The 27,120-nt window shown below is 41.0% G+C and overlaps 1 protein-coding gene across 1 annotated transcript in view; it reads right to left on the reverse strand.

Moving 5' to 3' along the window:
* Nucleotides 1-27,120, reverse strand: part of COL22A1 (collagen type XXII alpha 1 chain) — a 228,500-nt gene that overhangs the window by 123,647 nt on the left and 77,733 nt on the right. Inside the window, exons 5-12 of the mRNA XM_026790395.2 lie at nucleotides 21,168-21,279; nucleotides 14,236-14,359; nucleotides 11,461-11,736; nucleotides 10,370-10,450; nucleotides 9,646-9,759; nucleotides 9,155-9,199; nucleotides 5,142-5,195; nucleotides 4,370-4,405 (exon numbers count right to left, since the gene is read on the reverse strand). Of these exons, the coding sequence (XP_026646196.2) occupies nucleotides 4,370-4,405; nucleotides 5,142-5,195; nucleotides 9,155-9,199; nucleotides 9,646-9,759; nucleotides 10,370-10,450; nucleotides 11,461-11,736; nucleotides 14,236-14,359; nucleotides 21,168-21,279 (842 nt within the window). The remainder of the gene's footprint in view (nucleotides 1-4,369; nucleotides 4,406-5,141; nucleotides 5,196-9,154; nucleotides 9,200-9,645; nucleotides 9,760-10,369; nucleotides 10,451-11,460; nucleotides 11,737-14,235; nucleotides 14,360-21,167; nucleotides 21,280-27,120) is intronic.

A 27,120-nucleotide genomic window follows, 5' to 3' on the forward strand; every position in this document is an offset into this window, starting at 1 on the left:
GAGTTATTAGCATGAAAAAAAATGCTAGGAGAATATAGACTTTATCTACTAAAGCTGTTTCTCATATTCATTGCTGCCTGTGTGAGTATTAGCATGAAGGAAAACAGATAAAGCACAAAAGGAAAGCCTGGATACTCTTGGAAACTCATTAGTGAGGGAAGTCTCAGTGCAAAACATAATGAAACCTTCATCCACCACCTCTGCAAAAGATGGGTGCTCATGCTTAGAGTTTTTTCCTGATTAATTAGTTTCCTGTGGAAAAATCATGGTAGTCATAATTTGATCCACTTGTGTCATGATACCTTTTTCATGCTTCCTGCTCTCCTTCAACAGCTGTGAATAGTGTTGGTCTAAGCCCTGAGCAAACTATAGAAATTTCTGTCTCTTTCTGGGCAACGAAGGTGTTAGGAATATTCAAGAGTTATACGAAAGTCTAAGAATAGCTATCAGCAGTCAAAACAAAGGTGCAGTGAGCTCCTGGCCCATCTGCCTCAGTTCTCCTCATGGGAGACCTCTCAGACCTGTCCTGTCACCAATTACATTTTGCAGAGCTCCACTGACATCCTGGAGAAGAAAATGTCTTTGTACTCACTAGAGGCTTACAGATGTCTCTCTCTAATTAACTTATATGCACTGTTTCAAACACAAAACTTTAACATCCAGAACAGTCTGGAAAGAGGTGTTTCTATCCCTGCTGGATGAAAAGCAACTTCATTTTGTTAATTTTAAACTTGCTAGAAAGGTAGCTTGGTTTGCCTTCCCTTCAGTTTTATAAAAGAAGAAAGGGTGAAAATTTCCCACTAACATCTCCATACCACTCAAAGTTTGACAGATTTGTGTCTTACTCCCCCTAAAGTCATCACATTTCCAAGCACCTTCCTGCCTGCAGAACCTTTTCAGTGCTCTTGGCCTTTGGGATGCTGGAAGGGTGTCTCAGCACCACTGCATATTGCTCAGTCCTTTGCAAGACAAAGGCAGAAGTTTTTGAGAGCCTCCCAGTTAAATTTTGCATGGAGGCATTGGGAGGGCTGGCTCATGATGTGGATGGCTGTGCCCCAGGAATGCAGACCTCATGCTCTACAGAACCTCCCTTGTCAGACATGAATTCTCTGACTTTGATCAAGTTACTGAAACCCCCTTTTGCTTGAATGGTCCTCAGAAATGCTCTCCAGCTGCTCCTCCTGCCCCTGCTCCTCTTGAATCAATAGGGATTTGAGATGTGAGGTATAACCCTTCCAGAATCAGCCCTTCTGGTTTAGCAGATAGCCACTTGAATAACCTCCAGAATAAAGCTAAAGCATTCCTTTTCATGGTGATGAGGCTACAGAATTGGATATTTGTCCACATATGTCCAACAACAGAAGCATTTGCAAAAGTGAATGAACACACAGTAAAGGGACACAGATTTATGAGCAGAAATATGACAGACTACATCTAAGGTGAAAGGGATTAAGAACTCCAAGGGCTGAAAGATGACAGTAAACAATGGATATTTAAGATCCAACACAGAGCAGCAATAGGTGATTCCCACCTCTCCAGGAAATCCACTTGAGAGTGGTTTACATGGGCACCTGTAGATGCATTATGGTATATTTTTTTATATCTGTGTACAATAACTTGGCTGCATATGCATGTTTCTGTACAAAAAAAAAAGCATCCTCTATCATTCTGAGCTATTTAGGCCTGGCAGAACATGCCAAGCTGCTGCTTGAACCATGAGTTTCCTGGGTACAAAAGTTACACAAGTCCTCATGTCAACATGAATTAGGTTTTCAGCCACATTATCTGCTATTATCTCGGGGTTTGCCACTAATGATGTGCTCAACATGTTACATATACTAATACAAGCATCCTTTTGGCTTTTACTTGGTGATATAACTAAGGTGATGACCTGGAGAAGCAAGGCCAGTACCTCTCCTGTCCTTCTGGAAAAGCACAGGATTTTCCCTCTGACAAATGCCTCAGACCTCACATAAATGCCATGCAAATAGTACTTGGCAACAGCATGGTCTGACAGGTGTTTGGCACTGGCACAGCTGGAGAGCAAGTCTGTAATAAGGGAGTGATTTTAATCTTGTCATCTCGGTCTTTTCAAAGGTGAGACCACTTTGTTCCATCAATATTTAGGATGTGAGCCTCATCCTTTTAAAGCATCCCTCAGCACATGCATGGCAACAACCACACAGATTGCAGCTGTTAGCAAAGTCCAGCATCTCTGATCCAGCTTTCCAGCACTGGCTCATACCCATATAAATCAAGGAAACAAAGCTGTCACAGCCAAAGTGAGAAAGAAACATAAATTCCTGCTCGTGCAGCCATTGTGGAGCACCAGGCAAACAAAGGAAACACCTGAATCCTCTCCTTCCAGGTGTTCTCCTCTCTGGGAAGGTTTTAATTTCATAGGTTATTCTACTTTGATGGTAACTGGCATTGCAGGCACTTGCAGCCCTGCTCCCTGTGGTTCTGGCTATTTCTTGGGCACTGGAACAGACTGTACAGGGACATGGTCACAGCACCAAGCCTGTCAGAGCTCAAGAAGCATCTGGATTGTGCTCTTAGTTACATAGTTTAGTTTTAGTCCTGGAAGGAGCAGGGAGTTGAATTAGATAATCCATATGGATTCCTTCCAACCTGAGATAGTCCATGATTTTATGATTCTATATCCTGAGGCTCTCTTTAATCAAGCCAGCAGCATACAGCTGATAAATCTTTGCCCTGCACCAGGAACAGCAGACACTGAGCCATTGGGTTACATGGGGCACAAACACCCTGAGTCCCATAAACCCTCCCTGAACAGATGAGAACAAGCTGCCTCAGCTGGCAGAGGTACCAAATAAGCACAACAAGCTGACCATAAACTCAGCATCCTCCAAAGCCTACACATTTCTTTGGGCACTCAATGCTGTTTGGCTACTCCAGCTGAAGTTCTGCTCATACTGTGACATCTCTCTATTTTTCCCCCTCCAGACCTGCAAACCTATTTGTCTATGCATGAAAATAGTACAGAGATAAATATATTTTCTGACATTTTTCTGTAGAGTTCAAAACAGAAGAAAACAAGAACTTGCTTCAACTACAGCACAACTAATACCATAAACATTATGTTTCCCACCACACTGCTGGCTCTCACCACCTGACAAACATGAGCTGGTTTCCAAAGGTTGAATCCTGAGTCTCAAAGGCTAAATTGTGTCTGTCAGTGGGAGGACTGCAGGAAAATGAATGCAGAGATGTGGTTTTTATGGCCCCCATGTTTCTAGCCTGGCTCAATAAAATTTCCTGCCATGAGCAACTGGCATTTCGATTGTAATTTCACATGATGAATTACCACTATATACAATCAATATATCATAACCATAGAAAGAGCAAATGCGAAGCTGCAATGGGCATAAATGCCATGTTCTCTCTAGTGCAGCATTCTTCCTTTCCAATCACAATCCAATAGTTTGAAATTCTCTGAGCAATTGAGTAGCCACAGATTCCCTGAAAAACATCTCAACAGATTCCTAATCTCATTTTCAACACAAACCTTGACTTCTTCCTTAATATGTTCATCTCCTATCCTGTCAATCTTTTCCCATTGTTCCTTGCAACTTGAAATTTCCCTTTGATCATAAGGAAAACACCCTCAACCAGGTGTGATACAGAGCTACAGACAGAAAGAGCTCATTCTCTTCTGAAGTCTAGGCATTGAGACTTTTTTTTTTTTTTTGTGTGCAGAATGGAAAGATTTTAGCCAATATTGCCTTGAAATCACCATCTTTTTAAAATGCAAATTAATCCAGTCCTGCTATTGTTTCCCACTGTTGATCACCAATGAAAGAGTTTTCCAAGATAGATAATACAGAAATTTTCAGCTGTTATTCCGTATCCTCAGTTTTAACATCCAAGTCTTATTACTCTGTCCTGCCTAATATTAGAAGTAAAAAAAGATTCCAGCTTTTTTTCATTCAGTTCATTAATGAACAGATCCAATTGGAAGAAAGACTATGACAGACTTCTCATAAGCCAAATTTAATCCTGCTGAAAAATTCAATAAACTCAAAATTATGCTTTCTTTCTGTTTTTCATCCTTCCAGCCAATTTCTTTTGTGCATTATCCTCCACGAACTCACTGCTGCTTATACAAAGGAAAGATTATGATTTGAATTTGATCAGATTTTCCATGCTCAATGCAAAAAGAAACTCAAACAACATGAAGGGGAGAAAGCAATGAACACTCTAAATCTTGTCTGCAGAAGGAGACATAAAGGTTCCCTACAAAGATCCAACATCTTTTGTATCCTATACACTCCAAAAGCAACCTCTGAACTACATCAGGCAACAGCAAGCAATTAATTTGTTGGGCCAGTGAAGGATTAGATCTTACCTTTTCTCCTTTCTCTCCTATGCCATAGGCTTTGCCCTAGAAATGAAAAAAAAAAAAAGAGCTAAAAATGTAAATTTGAGAACAAGGGCATCAAACAACACTACAGATACATATTTCATATTCTCCTTGTTATGCATCCCAGATCTATCTCTCTTTATATATAGATATATAAGTCACTTCAAAACTACTATAGGGAAAGCAATTTTCTTTGGGCATAATAATTCAGTGACAAATTAAACTAAAAACTTATCCCAAATTCTCCTACTGCAGCCAGAAAAACATCTTATTTTTTATTCATGGAAGAGCATGATGTTACATTTCCAAATGTGAAGTTGCCAACAACTTTTACTGGAATGAATTTTACATAGGGTTAAAGATTTTTTTGACTAAAATCTCAGCCTGGCATTTGCATTAATTACAGCTGGGGGAGGCTGTGTCTTGGTCATCTGAATGTAAAAAGTCAAGAGAGATTTGCATCTTCTTTGTGCTCAGTTGACTCATATTGTCCCCCAGCAGACGTGCAGCTGTGGTAATCAAGTGCATCCAAGTTCCATATTTAATTGGAAGGTCAATATTAAGTCAGTTATCAGCTGTACCCAGGGATGAAACCTCCATCTGCCCCTCTCCAAGAGAGGCCAGTGAGTGCCAGGGAGATCAGGCTCCTCCTGGGATTGGGCACACAATGCTGTGAACAGGTTCTCACCATGAAGGAGAAAACAACTGCTCACATTTTCATCTCCTTTAGCAAAATCATTGGGTATTTCTTACTTACTGACTCTCCTTTTTCTCCTCGGAGTCCAGGAAGCCCTGGGATGCCTCTTTCTCCCTTGAAACAGAAAATTTGTTAATATCACATAGTCAATTCATTTCTTTTTTAGACATAGAAGGAAAGTGATGCAACAAGGGTTTGACTGAAATAATGGAAATTTTTGGTCCCACCAGTCTCTACAGCCAAGATTTCAGCTCCTGTCCTAAGGACTGGGTGTACCTAATTGCATGTCTTGTAAACATCCAAGTTTTCAGATTTATTTTCCCTTTTGTCTTTCATATGAAAATACTGGTAGAAGCCTTTGGAGTGCACTGGCAAGGCAGAGAGTTTTCTCCTGTGAAGTACTTCAAATGCCCTTATTTTTTATTAAGAGAGGAAATATTTGCAAAGGTGCTTTGCAGAAGACCTTGAAAGTACATGCCAAAAATGTGCAAAAAATAACCTGAAAATATTGTTCAGATTTTAGAGATTTTTTTTATTTGTAATCCAAACCCCTTGTTTTCAGTCTAAATTTTCACTAAATTTTCAGAATCTGCTAGCCTTTCTCTTCCCCCCACGTGTGCAACATACACAGTCATTATTCTTGCTTGTTCCAATGGGAGAGAGGGAAAGTAACATAGAAAAGAAACAATTTGAAAGATACAACTTATAATGGTTGGAAAAGTTATAACTGGAGAAGGACATACACAGGGAGGAAAAGAGAAAAATGGTCAATCAAAAACCAAGCAAAACTTTTTCTTCAGTTTTCTCCTAAAAAGGACAGGAGTAAAAGGGACAAAGAATCAAAGAAGGTCCAAAATTTCATAAATATTTATTGGATACAGAACTTAAAGTGGTGCCAAACTCAGCAAGTGCAGAAAAAATCCCCATAAATCATCTTCACACACTGCTCTGCACTCTCAAAACTAGAGGAAGGAGACCAGTGGGGGGATATATCCACTACTTGGACTAGTTTAAGGCTATGTGCTGTGCTGCCACCAGTTCCTTCAATTCCTGCAGCACTGGGAGCTGCTGGGGAGCAGAAGGCTCTGCCCAGCTCCTTCCCAATTCTCACCCAAAATGTACAAACCAGAAATGTGCTGTGCTGAGCACCCCATCTCTCACTTAAAAATGCAATGTGCTCACCTATTTGTGCACTGTGACTTCAGTACAGACTTAAAATCAAGCTGGAAAAGTCTCAGACCTGGAGCAGGACCCTCCAGAACCAGAGCATCAATAAGTCTGATGGCCCCTGCTCTCCCCATATCTCCCCACAGGGACCACAGCAGGGTTTAATTTTGTGTCTCTATCAAATTTATCCTGATCTGTGCCCCCTCAAAAAAAATCTGCTTAGCAACAACAGGAACTGAAAACTTTTGCCAGGATCATCCTTTCTTTTCCCTAGGTGAAAAAATGCTTTTGAAAGCACAGGAAATATGAAAGTTTCTTTCTTTAGCCTTTCTGCTTTGTTTTTTTGCTGAAAGAAAGAAAACTCAGAGAGCAAGTAGCACATACACAAAACTATGTCATTGTCAATTAAGAAGGCTGTGGTAAAATTCACAAAAATTTTTATGTGACCATCTCTTTCAAGTCACTTTCTAATTTGGAGGAAAAGATACATCCTGCTAGAGCTTGTCTAAATAAACTGGAATTCACAAACTTCACAATGGTAGGTAAGACTTGTAATTTCTTTGTGGATAAAAGCACCTCTCACAGAGCAAGGCTTTGTCTACTCTTGGATCAATAGCAGTGCTGGAAGAGAGAAGCAGCCTGTTGATCATCAGCCCAGTGCCCCAAGCAGCCATCCTGGCTGCCTGCAAACAACACAGCCTGCAGAGGGACTGTGGAAGGAAAATAAATCAGACTGGGTTGTCATTAGCATCTAAAATTTATCAACAGGACCCAGCCTCAGACATATGAGCCAGTTCTGCCACAGCTATTTCCTGCCTAGCTATTTCCCAACACAGTTCTTTACCATACCTCATTCCAAAACACATCAGCTGTGTCTCCATGCATTACCCTCACTTTGGCAGTGTGGGTCATTGAGGCAGAGGTGTTTATCTCCCAGAAATATTTTCCATTTTTTTTGATAACTGCAAGCTCTCCTGTTTCTCCCAGCCTTTGAAAGCTTAGAGAAGATCAGAATCACATTATCTTCATCTTTCTCTAATAAATACCAGGTGGTAATGTTGGCAAGCTGCAAATAAGCATTGAATTCCTTGCCAAGGGAAGGATTTTAGCCCAGGTAGCTCAGTAATGTTGCAGAGAGAGAGGAGGAGAGCTAAAATTTATTTTTGAACATGGAGCAAGGACTGTAACAAGCTGGTCCTTGCCAATAACAATGTAAGAGTGGTATTTGTTATTGAATCTCAACATCTTTGAAGATGGGAGATAAACATACAACTTGCCTTATTTAGCAGATAGAGAAGCTAAATAATTTGTCTCAAATCATCATATTTACAGTAAATTGTTGTCAGATCCTATATTTAAATGGCATCATCCCCAGGTCCTTGAGACTGTGACACAGTCCTTCCTTGTCTGTGTACAAGTCTCAGACCACTAGAGCCAGGGAAAAGTCACTCGCATCTGCAGGAGTGGAACAGTCCTTTTGGGGTCTGTTCCAGAAAACCCCTGATGCTGTTCTTGTAGACACACTCCTCTGTATCCCACCAGTGTGTCCTGCACCCAGTACTGACCCATGTGAGACACTGAGGCACCCTCAGCAGCACACAGGCCTTAGCAAAGCAGGGGAAGACAATGGGATCTTGCTGCAGGGCCCTTTTGTCATTATCACCATTGTCTTTTCTGCAACTTCCTCACAATAGCCATGGCTTTGCGGTTCCTTAAAATAGCCCATCACTATTGAAGCTGTCATGGATTAAAATAGAAAGCTCCTATATATCTTTACATGGAGGCATAAGGAGCTTTTGTCTGCGCATTTGAGCAGTAATGAGCCCATGTTCTTTCATCCCAGCCTCCAAAAGGCATATTCCTATCTCCAAAACCTCTCTGCAGACACCAGACCAAGCTTTGCCAAAAGACAGCACATCTCTGAAGATGTTTGACCTTCCAAAACCCAGAGATTATTTCCTTCCCCTCCCACAGTCTTTCATAATAACTGAGTGACTTTTGGTGGGATGCAACTCAGTTATTCACCAAACAGGTATAAATTCAGTGACTCCATTTGCAGAAGCAATTCAGATGGAAATAGTTTTGAATATAACTTTTCCCCTAAAAATCTTTTCACAGAGAGTAAAACTGGGAGCCGCCAACACCACCAACTTTCACCTCTCCAGCCATGTTGTGACTCTGTTTTCTTCCTGTACAAGTCCTTCCTTTGAGTCTATTGCCTCATGGTTCTCTCTGTAACCAGGCACAGAAGGAAAATGTGTTTGTGTTGAATGCACACATGTGTATACCAGAGAGGCCTGCAGAACAGGCAGGGGAATACAAAGGCTGCACTGTGAAACTTGAAGCAGACATCACAACCACTCTCCTACCCTTTTATCTAGGAAGAAGAGTACTGGGGGAAGTGGCCTATATTTAACATCATGACTCAGGCAGTCTTGCTAAGGATAAAAGATTGAGACTGATCCTTTACCCTTAGTCTCAAGAAACTTTCTGAAGTGTGACTGGAAGGCTGCTACCTCAACTATGCACGTGTATCACTGTGAGAAAGGCACAGCATGGCAGCAGCACCTCTGTTTCAGGTGACCTGCCATGGAAGCTGTGCATGACCTAGTGAATAACAGTAACGTGCAAAAATGCCAGTTTAGAAGCTACAGGAAAGGATTTTGCAACACATTTACTCTAAGAATGACGTAAAGCAGCAAAAGAGAAGCCTAAATGCGAGTATAAAATAAAGATAAAATTTCACAAAAAACTTCTGCAGTCCCAGGCTCATCCAAAACTGTCTGAACTTAATTATATACTAAATTAACTCTCATTTCTCAAAGTCTTCAAATCCTCTATTTACTCTGAAATTGTTTAGCTGTTGCTGTTTTTATTAACCAAATGAACTAGGACGTATTACTGACCTTTTGACCCTTGGGACCTTCAAAGCCAAGTGGACCCCTCTCCCCCTAAGATAAAAAAACATGATTAATCAAACTTATCTTCTCATTTTATATTCAAGCAAGGGGCCTGATCATAGGAGGACAGGAGGACAACAAAAATGTTTTCAGGTTTAAGCAGAGAACATAATAAAGCTGACATGCCCTCAGGAGCAATGACAATGAAGCTGGTTTCTCAGAGGTCCCAGTCAGACCCAGAGACAGCAAGCACATTCCTTTTAAAAGCCATGAGGTTTTTTTCAATGTGGCCACATTTACCTTCATAATCTGTTTAATTTTATTTGAAGAAGGATCAAATAACTGAACTAGATAAGAATAATCACTTTGTTTTCAATGTTGCAACCAGGACTACCAGCATGACCAGAATCACTGAATTAGTCAAAGAGAAAACACCAGGGAAACTTCCTTTACCTCTATAGACATCCCAAATGAAACACTCTCATCTCAGCACTCACCTTTTGTCCAGGAGGACAGGAGCAGTTGAAAATCTTGAGATGTCCGACTTGCTCACTGCCAACAGTGGGCCTCACTTCCAGGGGAGGTGCTTCCGTCAGGACCGTGACCTGGCACTGCACCCAGACACCCAAGATCAGGACAAAGCCTTAAATGCTGCAAAGCTTCCCCTTCCACCCACTTTAGACAAATCCCACAGGCACCACTGTGTAACACACAGCCAAATGTGTCCTCATGAGGAATGAAATCCCACAAAAGCCATTCATCGAAGCAAAAGACGAAAATGTGGCAAAATGAACAATGAACCTCTTTAACCAAGATTGAGGGGAGAAGAGTGAAAGGAGGGTGGAGGTTTCTAGTGAGAGTTGGGCACAGGAAAATAAACTGCAACTGGCACTGTTTTTAGCTGTTTCCAAATAAAGCCAGTGGGAAACATGTTGAATATTTCATGCTGCATTTCTGTTGTTCTATCATCACTTTGGGGTTTTGTTTCCCCTGACAGTTTGACAAAGAAAGAGGAACTTGGAAACTTCAAATTCCTCATACTCATCCCTCTGCAGTGGCCCTCCTCTGAGCTGCTACACTGCCAATTACACAGTTAGGTTTCAATCACCCTTATTAAACAAAAATTATAATCCCACACTGCCACATATTCCCTGGTTTATGTAATAGATTTCAGTGGAAAGTGTTCATGTGAAAACGAATAAATGACAAAAAGGAGCTTACTGGTCCAGAGGGAATGTCGCAGCAGGTCTCCAGCTCGGCGTGCCTGGAGTCACAGTAAATCACCATCCTCTGAAGATCAAACTGGGAGACAAAGGGAGGCAGCATCTCAGACACAGTGAATTATTAAAGACCCTGTGTCCTTTTGCTTGGACATAAACAGAGCAGGCAAACACAAACAAAAAACAGATGGTGCAAACTTCAGAGCGGTTCTGTGGATCCTGTAGTCAATCTCTATCTCTCCCTATCAATAATAGACCAATACCTCAGCATGCTACAGGAGCTGAGATAATAAGACTTTGAAAATGTCTATTCAAATTCTGGTCCAGGTTTTTGTGCAAATCCCCATGTTCTGGCCAAACTTCTGTCTGAGAAGACATATCCTGGCCACGTCTATCCTTCCTAGAATTTCATCTAGACACAAAGCCTATTTTCCTCCTGTTGTGCCTTGCATCTTCCGACCATTTATTCCTGCGTGAGAAATGCTATGAACACATTTGATATGCACGTTCCATCCATTTTGCACAGCCAAGAAAGATTATACAAGTCTGAAATACCAAACTATCACACATAAATTATACCAGGGTAACACTGCTGCTGGACAATCAGCTGTGTGTCTTGACTTTGGTTCGTTTGTACTAGGGGTCATTTAATATCTGAGGAATGGAGAATATATCACAACTCTTTTGAGTTAACAAGTTTTCTTTTTCCCTCCAACTCTTTTTATCACCTGTGGAAACATTCATAATGCCAAGATCAGATGAAGACTTTTCTGTGTTCGTCAGTACCCAGTTTGATGATATTTGTGTACAATTTTGGTTTTGCTTCTAACTGTAGCACATTCTGTGACTAGACAGAAATACGAAATAAATTTCTCATTTTTAATCCCTATTTTGGAGATATAGTATCACATAAAAATACAGCAAATCCTGTGCATCATAAGGTGCCAGTCTGTCTTAGCTATGTAACACTGGTCCCATTTCAGCATGCTGCCTCAGGAAAAGGCTCAATTACAACACAACCTCCCTCATTCACAGGCTGCAAACCCAAAGCTGAGCCTTCACCCAGCTCTAACCAGCAAGCACAGTACTTACATCAATGGGGACACTGTCATACAAGCGTTTGCCAATCACAGTCTTCCCTTGAATGTCAATGTTCTCCCTGTCCTCAATGGGCAGCACCTGCACCAGCTTGCAGTCTATGTACAGGGAGACAGCCTTGGCCTGGATGCTGAGGGCGATTTTGTGCCAGCCGCGGTCGAACAGGTCGCTGACGCGCGCGTTGCGGAACACCACCCTGACGGCGTCCCTGGTGAGCCCCACGGCGTTGTACTCCAAAGCCTTGTTCTCCCCATCCAGCCTGATGGACACCTGCGAGCAAACAGGGGGGGTCTGCTGAGAAACAAAGCCTCCTCCTTCCTCCTGACTGCCTTCCATCAGCACCCACAGCCCCAAGCCAGGGTGGCACCGGCTGTGGTGAGACAGCACAGAGCAGAGGATGGAATTGTGTGGGGGATATGGAAAAGGAGCCTACTTGGGCTCAGTGAATAATTGCTCTCATTTACTTGGGCTGGTAAATAAGATGGGGTTCCACAAGCTTTGGGATAGACCCACAACTATAGGAATGTGCCCTCTGTTGATGAAGTGACAAAACAATCTTTTGTCCCCCTATGAGCTTAGAAGTTTCTCTCCTCGATTAAGTGAAAAGTCTCATAAGACCTAGGAGACTTCCCCTCAAACTTAAGGATAGCTAACTGGATAAGAGCCAAAAAGTCCCATTTGGGCAATTTACTAGAAAAATAAGAGAACAAAGAAACTAATTGCTTTTGTGGGGTGTTTTACTAGGGGCAGGAGGGCCTCTTGCACTTAAATCGGTTTTTCTCTATAAAGAGTTTGTTATTTTGCCTTTTATTAAAATCTTTTTTTTCCCAACACTGCCACAAAAGCCATCTTGCTGATTTTATGCCTTCTAAGGTAGCTGAGCTATCTTGGGTGTGAAATAGATCTCCAAGAGCTTATGAGATCTGGCTATTTTCTTATGAGACTCCTATTTCACACCAGCAGCTAAAGGCTCCTCGTGTGAGTACAACCCTTGGCATGGTTTCAGCACAGGCTGCCTTGCTGCCATGGCTGGGTGGTGGTACAGGTCATGGGCACCTCCCCAAAGGCATTTCCCCAAAGCTGAACCTGGTTTGGATCCCTCTACCCCATGTTCTCCTCCACTGCCTCCCATCAGGCTCTTTACTCCCATCACATGTCCTCAGGTGTCCCATGGGATATGGAAAAATACCTCATATGAAACCAGTGAAAGCAGTCTGCTGAGCTATGGCACTGCCCACACTTTTATTTCAGGTGCTTTGAACAGAAAACCACACCCCATCCTCTGTACTGCAAGCTACAGAGCAGGCAAAAATAGGGTTTTTAAGACATGCAACTTTGAGTTAAATTACAAATTGATGTCTTCTTTTACCAAAGCCAGGCAGTTACCAGCCAGCAGTAGGGATTGGAGCAGGCAGAGCCAGGAATGGTGTGTCCATGAGCTGCAGGGCCACCTTGGCCCTGAGCTGTGAGTGATGTGAGCAGCCCAGGGTAGGCTGAGTCCACCTCTGACCCAACTCTCCCTGCAGCTGAGCACTGTGCTGGCTGGGAATGCCAGTTTGGATCAAAGTTGGCTCAGGAGTGTCTGCATCTGTGAGCTGTGCAGGTCTGCAAGGGAGCAGCCAAACCTCAACCAACTCTACATGAAATGAGGCTCATGGGGCTCTAAGGCACTTCTGGCACCATAATTTTTAAGGCACTTTTGAAATTGCTGGAAATATTGAGTGTTTTTCTCTCTCCACACCTAAGCAGTTCAAGTTTTTAACTTCCTGCAAGAAATACCTGCAAGTGATAATTCTCACTCTGCAGCAGCTAGGAATGTATGTGGCACAGTAAATCACATTTCATTTAATGAAGCTTCAGCTGATAATAACTTTCATATACACCTTTTACCACAGTCTCAAATCCAGTTATCTAATTCTTCAAACTGCACCTATTCTTCACTGATAGTTCCCAAAATCCTTTTAAATACCAGTCCCAAAGCAGCAATACTGAATTACAGAGCTATGTGAACCCATGCTGACAGCCCACTTTAGAGTCCTGGGTAATGTCATCACCACTATATTTGGTGCTGAGCAGAAAAATGTAAAACCCAAATCACTCCCTCCTCAAGCACCCTCAAAACCCTAAACTCTACCAAGTTGCTAGAAACATGTTGTGTAGGGACAGACAGCCCTTTAGTGCATACTTACAATATTTTTTTTTTTCTGAGAACCTGAGAGTACTTGAAAGAAAATTATTTGATCAAATTGTGCAGCAGCCAGGACTCAGAGTTTTGGAACTATAACAGATGTCACACCCACACCCAGAGCAGGAGCCCATAATGCATTTACAAGTCACCTAGAAGGCTGTGCAAAACCTGACATAACTCACTGCTCTGTAGTACATCCATGTGACAACCTTTTTCCAAAAAGGCAAAATATTTTCCCTAAGCACAACTATCTGAACAAAACAACTGAAAACTCAACAGGAGTTTCAAGAGTAAGGATGGTATTTTTTTGTCCCCCTCTCCAACTAACACATTCATCTGCATCCTAATAACAACCAAGCTATATACAAATATTTATGTGGGGTTTGAATTAAAGGTAAAATATTTGCAGCAAAATCTACTGAAAAAGTAACAGAATTTTAGAATTTTTACCAGTTCACAAGAAAAAGGAGTGGGAGGTTAAGGCAAGAAAACTGGCTCATGATAAAAAAAAAAAAAAAAAAAAAAAAAAAAAAAAAAAAAAAAAAAAGGCTGTTCCTGCTGGCTGTAAAAGAGCCTCTTACCTGTGGTATGCCATACTTGTCAATAATCTGCCAGATATACCAGTCTTCCTTCCTGGAAGCCTTCCGGAATTTGAAGGTTGTTACAAAAGCATATTCATCAGGCAGGCCTTGTGGAAATACATCCCTGGCACGGGGAGGGGAAAGAGAGCAATGTATCAGGCTTAGCAGTGAAGAGCAGAACTTCTAAAACTCTCTCCATATCCCAGCAATGCTTTCTAAAAGCATCATTGTGGTTCCTAAAAAATCTGCTGTATTTGGAAGCCTGAAGAGAGATGAACATGAGCTGGTGCCCTCCAGGTTCTGTCTCTGTGGAGCCCTTTCATCATTCCAATAGTGAAGCTCTCAAATTGGCTAAAATATAATGGAAATATGCAGTTGAGTATCCATCATGTTAAAAAGGTTGTTTTTCACTTCATGCTTCTGTTCATGAAACCTGTTAATAATTCTGTTCTGTTCCAGATGCACTGGAGACCTGTGACTTCTGAGAATGGCCAGGAACACCCAAAACCCTGTAAATGTACCAAACTATAGCAACAAATATTATAATGTCTGCCCAAAACAGGCACGACAGCTCATGTCTTTGTTCCTTAGCTGGCAGCCCTGGATAGCAGAAGTTTCTCAAATCAAACATTGCAAACATATCAGGCAGAGATTTACCCAGTGTGATACCACAACCCCTGCACATAAGCAAACACATAAAGTAAGCGAAAATCCAATACTGGTTTTCTCTACTCCATCATAAAAACCTATCATAACATGGGGATGCAGAAGGAATAACTAATCCAGTATCACCTTTTTTTTTTTTTTTTTGTTACTAGCCATTACTGGCTGCCTAAGAATGAGAATGAAAAAACATCTCTCTTGTACCCTCCAGATCTTTGGAATCCAGATGCCTAATTCAGACACAAATGCAATTTCTATATCAATAGTTTTTTATTGATTTATCTCATATAAACTTCTGCATCCTCCCCTTGAACTCAGGTAAACTTACAACACTCACAACATCCCTTTGACAAGGAATCACCCACTGCTGCCCATTGCATAATGAGCCTCCTACTCTTTGTTAGGACCTAAGTCAGTTCTTATCAGGGAAAACACAATGAACCTATTCTTTTTCTGTCTTTTATGCCATCCATGATTTTTCAAACTTTGCTTGCTATGCCTCTAAGCCATCTCTTTTCCCACCTGAAGAATACAGTTAACATTGTTCTTTATGCCCAAGCCAGCCTGCTCCTATAATCATTCCCAAATAAACTTTTCATAAATATCAGAACATCTGAGCAGTCAGGCATAAGCACTCAATACAAAACAAAACATAATGGCAGCAATTAATGAAGAACAAACTATGGAACATGGTCCTAATGAATAGTTAACATAATCCATCACTATGCAAAAACTGGCACAGTCCAAGGCACATAAAACTAGAAGCCTTTAATTGTATTAAAAGCAAAAAGTCCTCTAAATTTCCAGAACACTGTTTTGCAGTTGCAGCAAATGTTGAGATCCAGTCTTTCCTAATGCCAAAATACCTGATCATATTTTATTCTGTGCTTTGAATCTCCCATCTTTTCAGCCAAGTTATAAATTCAGAACACTCTGGTTTCATCCACTATTGTGGCTTTTGCTGTATAAAGTGCCCCTGCAGGATATGCACCAGTATAAGTTGGTTTTCCCTCTAGGGAGACAGAGACTTTCTGAATTCTTTCAACGCAAAAGGAAACTGAACCAGGCTCCCACTAGCTCCCTTAGGAAATCTTTCCTTTGGGAGAGCAGACAAGGCTCTCTCACTTCCTGGAACTAGTTTTTTAACCAGGGAAGTCCCATTTGCCTGGAAGTTAGCAAATCTACAAGAAGGGCCAGCAGGAGCACGTGGAAGTGAACAGAAGCAGGATCTAGAAGGAGGGTTGCCTTAAACTAGATATTAGGAAAAAAATCTTCTACTGTAAAGGTGGTCAAGCACTGGAACAGGGAAGTGGTGGATTTGCCATCCATGGAAATATTCATAGAAAAGGGTGAATATGGCATTTGGGGACATGGTTTAGTGGTGAACATGGAAGTGTAGCATAACAGTTAGACTCAGTGATCTTATAGGGCTTTTTCAGACTTAACAATTTTATGGTTCTGGACAGCTCTGTGCTGGGAACATGAATATCATTATGCAAGCTTAATTTCAAAAAGGGTTTTCAGATGTTTAATACCCAGAGAAATAACTGGGAGTTAGGTACCTAAACATCCCAGTGAGTCTGGCCACACCTCATCACACAAGGCTGACAAACAGCTCATCAGGTAGATTTAAACTGACAGAAAGCCATAATGACCCATTACCTGCCATCCTCAACTGATTTTCAAAGATGCCGAGGAATCAGCTGCAAGTTCCCGACAGAGAAAGGTTTCATGCCAAAAGCAAATCTGAAGACACTCTCATTGCTTTGAAAATGTGATAAAAGCTGTTTCTGAAGTCATTGGTCCCTGTATCTTTTACAGAGCTGCATTGCTACATAAATAACAAAAACTTTGTTTAGCAGTTTTAACTTATTTCCTCACTTGAAAATTATCTGCATCTACAAGTTCAGCTTTACTTGGGGATCCAAGAGCAGGAGCTGCAGTCCCCAGAAATGTTTTATGTTCTTCTTTCACACAAGGCTGAATTGAACTGATGATCAATATTGTGGAACTCTGCTGGATGCCTGGTACCTACAGGGAGCATTCTGCCAGCTCCTTGGTCTATAATTCTGACAACAGGATAGATTGCAGAAAAGGCCCTTATAAAACTCCAAGACAAAAGAATCCCCCAGTGCTGCAGGTTAGTCCAAGAGTCAATTAACTCAACTACAAGGTCAGGCAAATCACAACTTTTACAAGAAAAAAAATATTAGTAAGAAGGCAGAAAATTCTTTTAACCATTGCTGGTTTTCAATATACAGCAACCTTCTCACGTGTTTTAATTTGCAATAAGAGCTTTCATCTCTGACAATAAGCATGAGGTCCTACATCTATAATAACACTATGGAAAAAATTATATTATCAGTTCTCATTTCAAACACTGAATCCAACAATATTTAATAGGGTTTTTACACTTGGTGAGGAAGAGTGTAATTGAGCAATTTGACCAATTTTACGACAGCTAAGCCCGTAAATATGAAATGTAACCCATAAGATCTGCAAAACCAAGTTGGAGGAAGCCAGTTAATTTAAACATGCTTCATATCACCAGAGGCTCTTAGAATGACAGGAGGAAAAAAAAAAAACACAAGGAAAAGGAAAAGGAAAAGGAAAAGGAAAAGGAAAAGGAAAAGGAAAAGGAAAAGGAAAAGGAAAAGGAAAAGGAAAAGGAAAAGGAAAAGGAAAAGGAAAAGGAAAAGGAAAAGGAAAAGGAAAAGCTGTAGAAGGATGTCTCTCATACATCTTTGGCAGACATCTTTTTTACTTCTACTTGGAAACCTTAGTGATGGAATAGATACATCGTCTCTAGGTAATTTCTTCCTGTCTTTCTCTGTCCTACATGCTGTAAAAAAAAGAGGAATCTGTCCTAAATCTCACTTGCTGTCATTTAATTTTCCCAAAACATCTTTTTTCCATAAGAAACCATGTGAGCAACTTGTTCTCCTGTGCTTCCTGCAGTATTTTCTGTGTTTCTCAGCTCTCCCTACACTCCTTTACTCACTAAAAGACCAAAAAAGGCTTCAGTAGTTCCACCTCCACCATACTTTATCTCCTTCACTTTGTTAGAAACAGGAGACACTGAGGGACCTCTTGAGATCATCTCATCTAAAGAAGGTTTTCCTTGTGCTTAGATTTCATTGATTGACATTATTCCCATTCCTTCTTGTCCTGTCAATGAATATGACTAAGATTCTGGCTGTGTCTCCTTTGCTTCCTCCCCATCAGATATTTATACACATGGGTAAGATCCTCCCTCACTGAGTCTTCCCTTCTCTAAGCTGAACAAGGTTTTTTTGTCTCTGCTCTTCTTAATATGCAATATTTCTTTAGGAAAAGTAAGAAAAAAGGAAGCTTTCAACCAGTTCCATGTTCAGTGTGGGAGTTTTTGGTGGCTTTTTGTACAACTTCTTCTCTTGGTAGGGGACAAATGATGACACCAGGGCAGGAACTCATGGAGAAACTTAAGGCAGCTGACTGAAGTCAAAGCTGACATCAGGAGACACAGAAAAACACACCAAGGTATCATGCCCTAAACAACCCAAGACTCTGTATTGGTACAACACTGTGCCAATATAAAGAGCAAATAGATCATGACCAGAAGCTTGGCCAAGCATCAGGTAATTCTCTGAGTTGGTAGCCAAGATCATGGCCAAGTCAGGCAGAACCAGACCAGGCAAGAGAAACCTGAGGATGGACATGGCCAGCAGGAAGGCCCTGGAGCCACAACTAGGAGATACAGAACAAAAGGGTGAGCCAAAATCTTGGCATTAGCCAAGACACCAGTATTGAGAAACAAGTCTGAGCATCCAAAACCAGAATTCTGCAGCATAGTTTTGGCCAGAAGATCCACTGAGAAACTATGAACAAGCAGTAGGACAGCCCCAGTTACATGAAGAGTGGGAAAAACCACCAGCCAGATTCTGGGGCCAGTCCTCAGACAACTGCAGAGCCATGTGAGGCCCTCAGTGATCAGGTCCTTGACTGAAGCCAAGCTCTGACTGCTGGGTTTGCTTGCTCACAGATGATGCCTCACCACAAGGAGGAAGAAAGTTCATAGTTGTAGGTTACAGATCAGAAGATGAGTAGGCACATTTCCCAGACAGCTAATCTGGCACTTGGTAAAAGTACTATTGCTTGTATAAAAGAATACAAATCCTTTAAGCAGATAATAAAGTGAATTACATATATTACTCAGTCGATGATTTTGTATCTAATTATGAGTTGTTGCTATCTGTTGCTAAACATTGCTGGAGGTTATCTGTGAGCCACGACAGATGTTTTTGTTTGGTTTATTATTCCAGTTATCGGTTTTGAGCAGCTTTACAAGATTTCATTTTCTGTGAGCAATGACCCCATATGCAGCATCTCAGAGTCCTGGCATACAAATGCTGAAATGAACCAAATATGCAAACACCTTCCATGGTGTTATAACCATTTGGGTTCATTCCCAAACCACAGGAGTGTGAAAGTTACAATACATAAGGCTGAAAATGTGAAAATCCTCCTTGAATTCCATGTTTCAGAATAATTCAACAGGAATTTTATTCACTTCAATCTACAAATTAGGGATGTTTTACTTCTAATTGTCCTGGGTGATAAAATATTCTGCTTATTTTAAGGGCACCAGCAAAAACAAATAAATGGGTGCAATGTGAGCAGATGGAAAGCCGTCATAGCTGGTTTGTCTGGCTTCACTCCCTCAGTCTTTCTGAGAAAACAACAGAAACAGCAACAACAAAAAAGTTCTTCAATCCTTACTTTGAAAAAGGAATTCAAATGGACAAATCTCTGTAATCTGTGCTTTCTCCAATGGTTAATTAAATTCATCCTTAAAAGCATGCCCTTCTTCCCTGCTGGTTTTTGATGCCAAGTAGCCACTGCCTTTCAGCCTACCATGACCCTTTACCAAAATTTGATTTTCCAGACGTTCCTACAGAGAATGATCCCTTCAGTTGTTGGCCGCTTCTTAACTCTACCTGTCTACACTGCAGTTCTTGGATTTCTCACCATCAGACTTGCTTCTCAGGTCTTCAAACTGTCATTCACTCCATTTCTACTGACTGAATTATTGAAAATAAGGCTGGACACAGCAGCAGTGGAGACTGAGATGTGTGATATGAAGATTATCAGCTCATACTTGACAGTTCCTGTTTATTCCAAGAATTCCTCAATTTTTCATAGTATCACCCAGAACCCAGAGATTACAGTGAGACAAATGAAATAGGTTTCTTACCATCCAAGTGAAATAAGTTTATAGTTTATTTCCATCCACACTCAGACCAGGTATATATGTACCAAGCCTAAGACATCTTTAGCTGGCTGTGTTGAATCAGATCACTGATCATGACTCTGTTTGCCCTTAGACTTGCTGTCATTTATGGATTCTATAGAAAACAGTTTTCCTCTCAGTATATATATTTTTTTAAATTGTATTAACATGGAGAAAGAGGGGGAGGGAAAAAGAGCACGTCAGTCCTGTTGGTTCCAGGATGAAAAAAATACATTGCAAAATCAAGGAAATGTAATTCATAGGACAATCTCAAAAATGCAGTGAGCTGAGAAAAATAGCTAAAAACAGAATAAAAAAATAACAGGCCTTGTCCATAAGAAAGAAAAGAAGTATTATTGATTTTTTTAAGCTGAAGTTCAAACCAGCACTGAGAAATTTACTGCAAAAATGTTAATGACGACAATTCAATCCATGGCTCATAGTTACACACTGAAATTATGCACTCACTCTTTTCAAGGCTAATGCTAGCAGAGCTCAAGTGACAACTCAAAGAAACATTTGTGATAAACTGTGACGCAACTAAAAGACGCTGAGGACTGACTCCACATTGACACAGGATTAAAAACTGCTCATTCTTCTACAAGGCCAGAATCCACATTTGCTGCCTGGTCACAGCATCTACCAGCAAGTGGTCTCTTGTGTTTAGCACATTTCTGTCTCAATGGGAGTGAGATATTCAATATTCCCTTTAGAAGCTATTTAGGTAGCCCTAAGTTCTTCTGTAAATGTCTTGATACTGCTCCTCAAATCATTGAGCTACACCAAGCACAACTCATATTCTGCCAGGATGGAGTCTGCAGTGACTGCTGAGACTCCTGACCACGTTGTGCATATTCTGTGCCAGCTGAACTCAAACAGCTGCTCAAAGCAGAAATATACCTGTAGGTACCAGATAACTACTACAAAGTTAACCTAGAGGAACCAAATAATGTAAGGCAGAAGTTCAGATGGAAATAAAGTGAAAACCCAAAGTACTCACTCAGTTTTCTGAACAACAGGAAAGCTTCCAAGCCGTACATAAGCACTCTGAACCCCATCTTCTTTCATTCCAAAAATCTGCTTCACACTGAACGAATCCATCAGGTCAAATCCTATGTGTTGGAGAAATATAAATAAAAGACATTAATCAATCCTATGTGTTACAGAAATATAAATAAAAGACATTAATCAGGTAGTGGGCCTCCAGTTGTACTTACATGGATCTCTTAGCCTACAAACAGCACTTCAGAAATGAGCCTTGTTCTTGTTGGAAAAAGCCAAACAGAATTCTGATATGATCTAGTCCTGTCAGCCCAAAAACTCAAAACCAAGCTTAAATTCAAGCTGTCACAAGCTTGAACAGAGATTTCCAGAAATCAGTAGCTAATTTTTGCACTGCCACAACATCCTGAAGATGCTGCATAATTCATTAACTCCCATGCAGAAAAATGCAGAGGTGCAGACTGAAGCATTTATTCACAGAATAAGAGAAAACACAGAATGTTTTGGGTGGGAAAGGGACCCTCAGAGATCATCTTGTTCCAACCCCTCTGCCATGGGCAGATGTGGGAGTTTTTCCTGGAGGGGATGGGCGGAGACCTGACCACACAGCAGACAGATAGTGTTCGATGTCCCAGTACCAACACCAAGTCTTGTGAGAAATCACAATGGATAACAACATGAAAAGCAAAGGATTCTGGGACTGACAGGGAGTGGCCATGCAGATCAACCGCCTGTGATTGGCCAGAAAGCTTCCAGAACCTTCTATGAGAGACTCTGTATATCTGTGTCGACCCTACTTCGGGGTCGTCTGAAACAGAATGTTTCAGAACATTCTGAAATCTTATGTTTTGTTTTGCACTCTCGTTTGTGCCCCTTTTATTTATTTATTTAATACATATCTTCATTTTTGGCACTTCAGTGGCACCTGTCTCTCCTCTGTTGCTGCACCACTCGGCTGCACCACCAAGACCGGAGCATTTCCCCACACACCCCATGGATCCCCAGCGTGTTGTTCTGACCCATCCCTGGCTGCTCCACTGCTGGCCAGCTCAGAGATCACCAACAGGCAGTTGATCAACCTGATCCTTCCCCTAGATCAGGTTTCTTAAGGTTCCATCCAGCCTGGTTTTGAAAACTTCCAGCAATGGGGCATCCACAGCTTCTCTGGGCAACCTGGCCTAGTGTCTCCCCACCCTCACTGTAAAAATGTAATGGTCCCTATCCAAGCTAAATCTACCCTCTTTTAGTTTAAACTGTTGCCTCTTGTTCCATCACTATGGACCTTGATAAAAGGTCTCTTTCTTTCTTGCAAGACCCTTTCATATATTGAAAGGCCATGAGAAAGTCCCCCTGGAGCCTTCGCTTCTCCAGGCTGAACATCCCCAACTTTCTCCAAATTTCTTCACAGCAGAGATGTTCCAGCTCTCTCATCTTTTTTATGGACCTCCACTGTGTATGTACTCCAATGGTCCAGACCTTTACTGAAAACTCCTTGTCCAAGAAACTTAACCACACACATTTTTCATATAATTTTAATACAACTTAGTCCAATCAAGTTATCATTATCATGAGCTATTAATCTTGGTGGAAGACAGTTGCCTAAAGCTTCTGACTTTGTTCTAACAAGACATTTTTGGCTCAATCTTAAACTAATGATTTAGTTCAATCTTAAGCTTAAAGCTTAACCCAAAAGTGAGTTCAAGCAGCTCCAGCATCAACATGGCCCAGCCATAAGGAACACGATTTTGTGACATGAAGTCCCAGGTGCTAAACCCTGTGAGAGTGGGGGTACAATAGTGCCACAAATGGTTCCAGTTCCTGGAGATGCAGAACTGTGTAGATGCAGACATCCTGATTTTAGCTCCAAACTGGCTCCACAGGGTGCAAATCCAATCATCCACTCCCAGAACCAAACACACTGTGGAGTTAGAGGCAAAGGTGCTGTAAAAGGCAGGTTGTGAGCAACTGAGCAGAGAATAAGTGTTTTAATTTTATTCAGACGATTCCAACATTATCTCCCCCTCACACATGCACAATTACACACATTAACTCTTGGTTTTGTAATTCCAGCACACAAACCTGGTGACATAAGTGTAGCTTATTTGGATAAATTACTTTTAAACTATGCCAGTTCTTTCAACTTTGTTCAGTTAGCGAGCTCTTGAAGCTTTTTTAGGATAGATAAACATTTTTATGTGATGAAATTAAGCCTGAAGGTTATTGGGTTTCTTAGTTGTCCTTCTCAACCTTTCAGGCTGAAAGGCACTGCAGAGCTTGGAAACAGCTTCAACAGGAAAAGGCACCAAACTAATGATATTATTCTTCCTAATGATATTCTTCCTAAGAATACCTTACTATTCTTATTATTCACATTTATATGAATAAATAGGTACAAAAACCGGTGTGGTCCAATACCAAGGCAAATCAAACTAGCAAAAAGCAAATAAAATGTAAAGCTTCCATCATTTTCTGGACCTTTTTTCTGAAGAAATTGCTTCTTCTGAGGACATATAATCTTAATTGTTTGCAAAGACTGAAATGGCTGTCTGGTGCCAAGTTGAGCCCTTTAGTATTACAGTAACTTTCCTGGCTGTCAAGAGCTTTTCCTATTTGTCCACTCTATTTTCAGCTATTACTGGGCATTTGGGAGGGCAAACAAAGCAGTTAAAGTGCTCCAGGGCCTCGTGGCTGCAGCTCATAATCACCTCTGCAGCAACTCCAGTGATACACCGCTCTGACACACTGCAATCAGCCACGATTGCAGCTGTAAATCAGGGAAAACAGACCCCACTAGAGCATGACAGCTCCCTCCTGGCTGTCACAAACAGCACCATGACTTGTCCATGCACTCATTCCCCCACTCAGTGCATATCCCATATCCCTCATCCACAGTGCCACAGGAGCTGAGGGAAGTAATTGAGAGCTGCTGGCAGGGAGAGACCACTCTGACTGGGCAAGGGAATTGTCAACCACTCACAGGAGAGGAGCTTTGGATGGAGGAGGCTGAAATGCTGCCCAGGTGACATCCTAATGTCCACTCACCAGAGGCCCCAGGCTGTGAAATCCTGCTCATTTCACAAGTCTTGTAAAGCTCCCTTGCCAAAAATGCCCAAGTGCAATATACAGTGACAAGAAGCTCCTGCCAAGTGTTCCCATCATTTGCTCAGACCCAAAGCTGCTCTTGTTATCTCTGACAACTCAAATAAATGTTCACATCATGAGCAGTTCTGAAGCTGTGCACACTGGTATGCTTTTCCAGTGGAAATAAGCATCAGATTCACTCACCCTCTTTTTTTTTTCCCTGAATTTCCTATCAAAATGCACTTTTAAAAGCCTAAACAACACCATTAAACATAAATACAGCTATCAAAACTATTTTTTTGATACATAATTTGGTGTAATGAAAATAAGTCATGCTCTTACAATATAATCCCATTTACATTTAGGATTGGATAAAGCACAAAAGTAAATCATAATAGGATTTTTTTTTCTTTTATATAGACTATGGATTTACAAATTAAAAATTGCTTTCTCTGTTTTTAATTAATTGATGAACGAGGATAGCTCTTTGAAAAATTAAATGCAGATCCAGGGGAAAGTTAAGTCCATAGGTGTGTCAGAGGCCACACTCAGAAGCAAAGGGTTTTTTACTTTAATCCCACTATTAATTTATTCTGTGCCAAATATAAATATTGGCCAGCTGGTGAGATAACCTCCACTCTTGGATACTCTATTTACAACCTTAAAGTTAAGAGACACTTTGGTTGCTGAAAGATTTCAGTAGAATTACAGAAAATTTGTCATCAGGCCATACACTAAAAAATTAAGAACTCTGCCAAGAATGAGATGTATCTCACCTAATTTTAGCTGTCTGAAAAGGAGACATATGATGGATGCAGGCTTCCTCAGTTTCCTTGTGAGTCAGCAGAGAAATTTAGGAGTCATTAAGATAACTCATCTTGAAGACAGGGTGAACCCCCAACTGAAGTGCCTCCATTTTTCAGCAAAAAGGGAGCCCAGACAGGAATTTTTAATAAAGTTGTCTCACATGTATTCTGCTTACAGGGAATGCTATCCACTTTGTGCAGGGAGTAAAGCAGAGGTAAAGAGGACAAAAACTTTAACAAATCCCACATTACTTACATTCACATTGCTTTATTTGCCATCAGAATTGCATAAAAGTTGCAGATTTTTAAATTCAGCTTGATTAACCAGCTATGATTTTCAAAATCACTTCTGAAGAGCAAAGGAAGAAGCAAACCTAAAATATTTTTATTTGAGCTGAGAAAGTACTCAAGGCAGATTACCCAAGTGGAACACACAAAGAAACACACACACACACCTTGGCAAACCTTCAAATTACTTTGTGAATTAAGGGAACGTCTAAGATTGTTTCAGCTGAAGGACAAGCAAATGTATTATTATCATCACTATTACAGCTACTAGTAGTATTACTACTGTTAGTACTAATATTACTCCTATTATTATTGTCATTTTGTTTAGTTTGTGTGCCTGGAAGCCCTTTGCATGGATTATATTCCCTTGACTTTAGGAAAGGAACTGGGATTATGAGGGAGACAACATGAAAGTTTTAATTTTTATTTTTTTAGTTTTGAATTACAATATTAATTTTAAAAATAAGCAATGCTGTGATCACTTCTGCAACACCTGACCAGGACATTTCACCTTGCATTGTTTGTTCACTAACAGTGCAGTAAAAACTGCTCAGTGAGATCTTTCCCCAAAGAGTTAAATGTGTCACACAGCATTTCTGTGCTGGAGTTACAGCAGAAATAGTCTGTTCTTTGGTTTTCCCACCACCAAGGAGGCACCACATTGTCAGTAGCATATGGAAAATGAAATGCCACATGTAACTTCCCAGTTCTCTCTGCAAGTGAATGGGAAAGAACAGAGCTGCCTAAATTAGCAAGTGCAAAGATGCTGTTACCTCTTGCACCATGCCCAAGCACAGGGTGAAAGGATAGGATTTTCCTGTTCTCAGCTGCTTTGATTTAAAAGCTGGCTTTTTGTTTAGCAGGGCAGGTGTAGTTTCCCAAATGGCTCATAAATTGCTTAATCAGTAATGCCATAAACATGGCATTTAATAAATGCTCTTTGATCTTAAGCCTCTTACTTCATTAGAGCTTCTAAAACAATATGTGGCCACTGAAACCCTCTAACATGATTACATCTCCTGAAAGCCAGCAAACCCTAGTCCATATTAAAATTAAAATAGTGAGCTGAAAGAGAAGCTCAGATTTGCAACACCATACTTGGCTTGAAAAGTAATTTCTTATGCACTGCTCTGCTGATCAAATCAGCCGAATGTCTCAGTGCCTGAGAGTTATAACCCCCTTACAGGAAGCAGCCTGTTTTCCAGAAGCAGAAAACACACCCAGATCTTTCTGTTGCAGGGAGAAGATGGCAAAACTTGGCACTGGACAATTTATACCTTATCTAACTGCAACATGCAGCCAGGTTCTCTTTTAAAGGAGAAATGTCCACAGTGCACCCAACACCTCAAAGTCAAAGGGTGATCCAACAGCTCTGTACTCATTCTGTGATCCTACAACGTTGTTTCAATATTTTTATTTGAAGGGACGATGGTTGGTTGCCCTGAGAATGGGCTGTATTTCTGCCTGGCTCCATTACAGATCTGATATGGGCAGCATGGTGAAGCTGATGTGAATGTTGAGATTTTTCTGATTTTCCTGTCTTCAGGGCAAATAACCCACAAAAAAACAGAAAAAGAGAGGAAAAAATGTCAGTTTTATTAGCCAGAAAACACAGCAGTGAGCACATTTGGAAAGGCTTCTCAAAGCAGGACAGAGTCATTGACTTCTTGTTTTGCCCAAAGCAGCTTTCTGAAAAACATCTCTTGCTTTGTGTCCCCAAGGATCGCAAGATAACACTTGCAGGGGAACAACTGGGCTACTTCTAATTGTGAAAGT

The sequence above is a fragment of the Zonotrichia albicollis genome, chromosome 1 (genome assembly GCF_047830755.1).
Source record: "Zonotrichia albicollis isolate bZonAlb1 chromosome 1, bZonAlb1.hap1, whole genome shotgun sequence".
Lineage (NCBI taxonomy): Eukaryota > Metazoa > Chordata > Aves > Passeriformes > Passerellidae > Zonotrichia > Zonotrichia albicollis.